The sequence below is a fragment of the Pteropus vampyrus genome, unplaced genomic scaffold, assembly GCF_000151845.1.
Source record: "Pteropus vampyrus isolate Shadow unplaced genomic scaffold, Pvam_2.0 Scaffold300, whole genome shotgun sequence".
In the NCBI taxonomy this organism is placed as follows: Eukaryota; Metazoa; Chordata; class Mammalia; order Chiroptera; family Pteropodidae; genus Pteropus; species Pteropus vampyrus.
This window is the reverse complement of record NW_011889081.1, coordinates 1,973,180-1,981,034: the sequence shown is the minus strand read 5'-3', so window position 1 is coordinate 1,981,034 and position 7,855 is coordinate 1,973,180. Positions and strand designations below refer to the sequence as shown.

The 7,855-nt window shown below is 45.4% G+C and overlaps 2 protein-coding genes across 2 annotated transcripts in view; one reads left to right on the top strand and one right to left on the bottom strand.

Moving 5' to 3' along the window:
- Positions 1 to 1,937: 1,937 nt before the first annotated feature.
- Positions 1,938 to 4,142, bottom strand: LOC105303156 (zinc finger and SCAN domain-containing protein 32). Its single transcript, XM_011376625.1, is given in 7 exon segments — positions 1,938 to 2,322; positions 2,324 to 2,415; positions 2,417 to 2,611; positions 2,614 to 2,681; positions 2,684 to 2,707; positions 3,723 to 3,818; positions 4,133 to 4,142. Coding segments are annotated over 7 exon segments (870 nt in total).
- Positions 4,143 to 6,772: 2,630 nt separating this feature from the next.
- Positions 6,773 to 7,855, top strand: part of LOC105303114 (zinc finger protein 75A-like) — an 11,623-nt gene continuing 10,540 nt past the window's right edge. Inside the window, exon 1 of the mRNA XM_011376543.2 lies at positions 6,773 to 7,100. The gene's annotated coding sequence lies outside the window, so the exon portion shown is untranslated. The remainder of the gene's footprint in view (positions 7,101 to 7,855) is intronic.

The window sequence follows — 7,855 nt, the reverse complement described above, 5'->3', positions numbered from 1 at the left end:
TATCTAGTCTAGACTATTAAGAGTAGTTAACAGGCAAGTCAGTTATTTGTTGGGAGCTCTAAATTTTGAGAGCTCTAGTACTTTGTTCCTTTCTCTGCCCAGCAGACTAGAAGATAGAGCAATTTGGAGGGTGGAGGCAACCTAAAAATGCAAGGAGGTCGACAGTTGCATCCCAGTTTCCCTGTCCATAGCAGACCCAGGTGTGGAAGTTGCATGTTAGTGAGGCCTGGTTGAGTGTCTCCACTTCCTTACCACTTCCATTGACTTGCACAGGCTCTCCTCATTTATCAAATCTAACTTCTTGGATATCATAGCCAAAGCCCTTCAATAATTGATCCACCCTCAGGCTGTCTGCTTCCCCACTGTGAATCTCCAATGAAGTCAGGCTGTCCCAAATAGGTCACATTCAAGCCTACCTCTACGCAGGGTCTTCAAAGATGTTAATTTTTGGTTCTGTGTACAGCAGAGGCAAGTATGTGTCTCTGGGAACTGGCCAGCATAGCTTGTTCTAAGGGCCATGCTCAAAGACAGAGTATGCAGGGAAATGTAGGGTGGCCCCAGCAAGGCTTAAACCCAGGAAACACTGAAGTATATTTTCTGCCCTGCCTTTGCCTCTTCTTTCCCAACATTTAGAAAAAATTTTTTTCTTCTCTTTAAGGTAGAATGTACATTCTTCTTTTCTCATATTTAATTCCTCAATGAAGCTCAGCCAGAGGCCATGTCACTTGCTTTTCACCATAAGTTATCCAAGGTACTAACATTGTCCATGTATAAAGTACCCTCCTCTTAGTACTTTTTATCTATGGAGATTTCACAAAGGCTTAAATACCTATGCCTTGTTCTGGATCACTACGTTTTAACATTGGTTCTTAGTGCTCCTCACACTCACCCTGCCTTTCGCCTGCAGTCAGACCCTCCTACAGTCGCTCTATTTTCTTTACATTTGTGATCTCTCATCTTGGTGAAAGCCCAACCCTTCCCACCCCATTCTATTTCTTCTCTCCCCATTTCCTGCCCCTTATTCCTTCTCTGTATGTGCTACTGCCCTGAAGCAGATTCTGTACATCTTCTTCAGGACTCTGCAGGCTTCTACATGACTGTTAAATTTGTAATGGAGAAAATTATAACCATGGGCCAGGGAAGTGGAGGGAGAAACACCTTTATTTTCATCAGAAATAGTAATGTTTGTAATCTTGTAGAAACCGCTTACTATAAGAGACAAGAAGCCAGGAACGAGTGGGAGTGATGGTGAGATAAGAAATCTTACAAAGATTAAACCAGATGTTACATTTGCTAAGGATCACTTGCTTTGATTTACTATTACTCAGTGGCTTAACCTATCTTTCATTTCCTTTGCTCCCTTTTCAGTGGTCACTGTTTTACAGAGTAGTGATCTGCCCTGAAGGTAGTAGTGATACAAAATAGTAGGTGCCTAGAGCTCAGCTGTTGGGTTAGAACAGAGCCATGCTGTTAAACTTCTAGATGTGCTCCCCATGAGAGGGAAAATTTCTTCTAACATGGCCCAGAAACAGTTCTCAGGCATCCGGTGGCCCATTCTCTGTTCACACCAAGGATACTCTAATTTTCTGGCCGGATTTATGGGTCCTATAGCCTCTGCCCTTGTAAGCAAAATTGACGTCCACAGTGAGACAAGACTGGAATCAGAAGCAGAGATGGGAAGAGGGTTCAGCATTCTTAGGCTGATTCCTATTCCCAGACATGGTACTTGAGATCCAGTTGTCAATAAGTTTACTGCTAATCCAGGGTGTGGCTAGTAGAACTCTCCACAGCAGAAGGAAGCTCTGAGAAACACATGTTGATCTAAGGAATTGATGCGTCAGGTTTCTTACACACTCAGCACATCTCTTCCTTCCTGTGATGTATCTCTTTTATGTGTACCCCCTGAGGGCAGATGAGGCAGCATTCTTAATCTTTTCTCACACTGAGCACTTGTAAGGCTTTTCCCCAACATGACTTTTCTGGTGGGCACGGAAGTAGAAACTGTTGTTGAAGCTTTTCCCACACTGTGCACACTTGTATAGGCTCTCCCTGGTATGGACTCACTGGTGAGTGCTAAACTGGGAACTGGTGTTGAACTGGTGTTGAATCCCACAGACAGTGCATTGATAAGGCTTCTTCCCAGTGTGAGGCCTCTAGTGAACAATGAGGCTAGAGCTTCGGTTGAAGCTTCTCCCACATTCCCCATATGGGTAGGGTCTCTCTGCCATGTGAGTTCTTAGGTGGGCAGTGAAGTTGGAGTGCTCACTGAAGCCTTTCTCACATTCACTGCACTTGTAAGGCTTCCCTCCTGTGTGGATTCTGATACCAAACAAGCTAAGAACTTCAGATAAAGCTTTTCCCACATTCATGATGTAAATATTTAGAAGCTTTTTCCAGTTCTAGGGATGGCTGGTGGTGAGGAGGGAGAATTCTGAGAACACTTTCTCTCATAGAGGGGGTGAGTCCAGGTCTTCTTGCTGGTCCAAAGTCTCTGGTGACTCATCTCCTGAGATGGGGTTCTCTCCTCCCTGTTCCCTGGAGAATGTCTGTGTTGCTTTCTTAACACTCTCTCATCCTCCCAGCCTGTTTTCAGCTCAGAGTGCCAGAACACTCTCCACTAGACTTTCTCCGTATAGCCATGTTCATGTCTACTTCTGAATCATCCCATTTTGGATTTTTTATTTAATCCCATTCTTGATCTCGAAACCTGAAAGAATAAAATTACACTGGATTGTGGAGAAGGAAAATAATGGAATGAGAAAAGAGTTACACAACAGAGAAGAAATACCTAACTGGAATTCTTCATGTGATTCAGTCTTCTGCTAAGTTTTATTTTTCAATTAACATTTTAACCTCCAATTTCTGTGATCACATGTTAATACACCTTAACTACACCTACTTTTCTTCTGTTCTGTCTCTTTTTGGATATTCTGACACAATGATAAAACTGAGGGAAGGAATTAAGCTTTATGTCATTTGTCAGTCTGTCTGTATGTGTATTCTCAATTCTTGAATGGTCTATAATCTAGTAGCAGCATAATAAAAGACCATCCTGAGACTAGCCAGCTCAAACAAGGAGAGCAAGTTTCTGAGTATTTGGGAAGCACAGGCAGAGGTTATGAAGAGAAGATCATTGGTGGAGAAGGAGGGAAGGGGAGAAAGTCTGGGCTCAAAGCCTAATTGGCAATCTAAAAAGCTCATTAAGTGAAATTCCATGGGGGAAAAAATGATATGAATTCTTTGAAAGAAGCTGGTAAATGCAAAATCAGGACACCTGATTGCAAGAGAAATAATCCTTAAACACCATAAAAAGTGAAACTCTGTGGCCTATGTAAGGTCCGTCTTCAAGATGATGACATGGCCAGGAGCAGAAACAACTCCCTCTTGATTGCTTGGGCAATGGTCTGTATGTGGATATCCCCATCCTTTGACCATCAGAGCCAAGGATCTTATCGAGTTTGTTTGCGAACAGGACTAGTAGAGTCAAATGTCCTAACTTCATGGCCAGGAATCCTGAAGTCCTTTTCATTCCTGGCTGTGCCATCTCCAATGCACCTTCTACAACTTTTATAGACTCCCATTATGATAACTCATCTCTCCAGACTCCCTATCATTCCTTCATGGCCAAGGAAAGCAGATTATATGCTTCTGAACTTGGTGCTCTGGGATCCCCAGAAAGATCCACTCCTGGAGTTGTTTTGCTCCAGCCTTGTAGATCTGACTGCTCTGCTGATAGGTTTGGAGTTTTTCAAAAAACTGAAAAGTATTGAGAATGGCCTGGAGTGTCTTGTTCTCGTTATAGCCCCACTGCACATGTTCTGCAGGGAGGAAAAAAACCACAGTGCTAGATCAGTAAAGACCAGATACAGCAGTGCAGGGGGGTTTTAGTAGCCCAAAATGTTATATCCTAGTTTCTCAAACTATGCCACAAAGCTACCATCATTCCTAGAAGATATCTCCCTGTGGGCTTTTTTCCTAAAACAAAAACATTCAGTGTAGTAGGTAAGACATCTCCTCCAGCTGAGAAGGAGTGTAGACAACTTACGAAAGCTGCCACTTCTATTTCTCTTTGATTATCCCAAATCCCATGCATTTCCCCTGAGAGATGAGTCATGGTAAAGACAGTGCTCACCTGTCTCCATAATGGGGGAATCCCTGAGGTCATGTAGTCCCATAAGAGGAAATGATGAACAGATAAAAGCAAAGATTCAAAGGAGAGAAGAGCTGGTTATAGAAGACTTCTGCCTACTCCCACCTCTGATGCCTGAGTACCCCCTCAGTGTGCCCATTTCCATCTGTTATATCTCTTCTCATCCTTGCAGAAGCAAGAAACTACATTACGGCAGTTACTATTCCAAAGGGAGAATAAGCTGTTAACGCCTGAGAATAGCAGTTCAAGCTAGATGGCGATTCGAGAACCCTACACCCAACTGAGGCCTAGCATCTCCTCAAAGGGGTGGCATCTGGGCCAGTTGGTGGGGACTTATTTTCTCAGAACTGTCTCAGCAAGTGCATTCTGATTATATCTGGTCATGATGCTCTGAAGGGCACACAGCCTCTATCATCACCTCCTCTACTCCAGTCTCTCCGAGCCACCATTATCTGATGCCAAAGTTACACCGGAGCCGCCTCCCTGGTCTTCTTGATTCCACTCTTGATCTCCTACAGTCTGATCTCAGCCCGGCAGTCAAAGTGACCCTCTTCCTTTTTCATTCAATTTAACTAACATGTATTGCATGCCTACTGTACTATTTTATGAGAAATGGAAATAACAACATGACATGGATCCTGCCTTTAAGGAGGCCAGTCCTCTACAAGTTCCTGTAGCAAAAGGGGATATAAACAAATGTTTAAGTGCCAAATAAATCTAAATGTTCAAAGTGATCATTTTTACGCTATTTCTCATCTGCTCAGTACCCTGCAAAGCTACCCTTTTTAACCCTAAAAGTCAGTGTCCTTTAAGGCCTCAAAGCCTATCTTAGTGATTCTCAAATTTCTGTGAAAAAGCAGGGATTTTTTTGTTTAAAGTACTGTAAAAATGTGGTAGGATAGTGCAGCAATATTAAAGTACTGTAAACATTTTTAAACACTCTCAATTGCAGTAGTAGCAGTAGTCACTACTACTACTACTGCCCTATGCGATCTGGCTCGTGAATCTTGTTTATTACTCATCTTCTCTCAATCTGCAGTAGATCACACTGGCCTTATTGCCCAGTCTTGCTCCAGCCTCAGAGCCTCTGCCCTGTCTCTTAATACTCTTTTCCCAGAGAGCCACATGGCTCATTCCTTCTCCTTCAAGTCTTTGTTCAAATGCCATTTTCTCAACAAAGACTACCCTGACAACTCACGTGAAAGATGCAACCCATCCTCTGGCCCTGAACTCCTGATTACTCTTATTCTGCTCCATTACCCTGCAGCTGCAATGGAACCTGATTCCCAGACTAATAGGACAACCTTTGAATTCGCACAGTGATACCTGCTAGGATGTCACCCACCTTCCACAGAGAATACTCATTCCCCTGAGCAATATCACCTTCATTCTTTTTATGTTCTATTGGCAAAATCTCGATATAATACCTACTCCAACAATTCACTACTTTGGTGAAAGAAAGGTACCTGACTTTGGCTTTCCAATTTTACAACTCAAGACAAAATCCCTTGGGTTATCAGACAATATAAGGGTTCAGGTGCTACTTTTCCCTATATGTAACCTGCACATGGCCAAATGAATGGCTTTACATTGGGTACCCACTATAGCTTTTATCCCAGCATACCCCCAAAAGTGAGGGACCAGGATTCATCTTCAATTTATAGCAGGAAGACAAGCCCCAGTGTGAGAGAGTAGTTTGCTTATAGGTGATCAGGACCAGGACATATGCAGAGAGGTCCCCATCCAAGTGGCTCTGGAGTAGGCTGTAGGTGCCAGGGCTCCAAGTTTCCTGGACTAGCTGTTTACTGTTGGATTTGTAGTTGTCTGAGTCCTCCACTGTGTCCTTGCACCCCACCTCCTTCTGGGCTTTGGCTTGGCCCTTTGGCCAAATCCGTGCATCACCAAATGCAGTCAGTTCCACTTTTTAGAATGTCTCTTGCATCGGTCCTCATTCCATCTCTGTACTCTCCAGCCTGTTCCAGGACACTATACTGTCTGAACTGGGCAACTGTCATCACCTCTTAACTGGCTGCCCTGCATCCTCTCTGCTGCTGGACCCTCTAATTCATTCTCTCTACACGGAACCCAGTAGAATTTTTTTAAATGTAAGATAATATCCGTCCCTGTTAACCCTCTTCGGTGGCTTCCCACTGCACGTAGACTATAATCCAGACTTCTTTTCGCAGCCTGAAAGGCTCTGCATGATTTGGCTCCTGACTTCCTCTATCAACACCTCTCACACCACTCTCTCCCTTGATTCTGATGTTCTAGCCACAAACTTTTCCTTCTTTCTCAAACATGCGAAGTCATCTCACAACTGAGACTCTTGAGTGTGCTGTGCCCTCTGCCTGGATTGCTCTCCTCTCAGCGAGACAGACCAACTCCTCTGTCTCGCGTCTCAGCTCAGATATCTTCTCTGAGACGACTTGGCCCACCACCGTTCTCCCTCAGGCCATTCTCTATAAGGGCACTTGGCTCATTCCTCCAGAGCTTTCCATATAAACGGCTCTAACGCCTCATAGAGCAAAACCGCAAGAGGGCGACAGCCACGGGCCAAGCCCTCGTGCAGGCCATTCTAGGCCATTGGGCGTCTAGACTCGATGGTGTTAACGGTGCTGCCGGGCTAAACCCGTAGGGAAACAGCTTCCACCCAGAGGTCTTGAGCTGTGGTCCTTGCGGACTCCGCGGACCTGCGCGGAGCCGGCCAGGAAGTGCTGTACTTCCGCTTCCGTCGGAGCGCGGACTTCTGACTGCGGCGTAGCAACGGCCGCAGGTGGGTGAGAGCGATTGACAGACCTGTGCTTGTGTGGCATCTGCACCTCCGCCCTCTTGGCCCTTTTCTGAAATTCGCTGGGTGTAGAGTTACGCCCTTTAAGTGTCAGCCCGCTGGTCGGTGCCTTGTATTTGAGCCCGAGGAAGGAGCAGTTTTCATGAAGCCCAGATGTTCCAGGTAACCAAAAAGCGGCTCCCCTTCGGCGTCTACTGTGCAGCGCCTGAGAGCCGCTGTCTGCTGCAGGGCCGTTGGAGGCGAGGCGGCCATTATTTTCGAGGCCAGCCGTCAGGTTCCGGAGACCACTTTTCCGCTCTTTGTGCAGATAGCACCTGGCCTGCACAGATACCCTGGGCGAGAGTCCGCTCGAATACCGCTCGCTTGAACAGTGCTTACGGGTGCCTGTCTGCTGTCCAGTAATGTCCACCTGTCGCCTCCGCTGGGGTTTCCTTCGCGGGCTGATGTAACCTCCGGAGAACCGGCAGCTCAGTGCCAGAGAGATTAGCTTCTGCTGATGCAAAAGCATGGGACGCGTTCCCGTGCTGCCTGAGCCGGGGTGCGCAGCAATGAATCAGCCATTAGTGAATACCGTGGCATCCCGGACAGAATCTCGGTGCGGGTTCCCCTGCATCACTTCAGGGAAAGTGAGGCGTATAAGGCTCTCCTCAGCCTCGCTTGGAAATCTTGTAGACCGTCAAAGAAATGTAAAGTTACCAAAAGGGTTACCTTAATTTTCTCAGCAACTGCCATCCTCTCCTTTTCTGCGACTGGATATTTGGATAAACATTTTGTGAAGAAAGGTCGACTGTAATTTTTCCTAGGTCAAGTAAACAAATATAAAAATATAGGTATAATTTTTCTGCATAGCGCCCTTTATACATCTTGTGAAGAAGTACCAAAGAAGAACTTTGATCATCTAATTACTTAATTGGGGG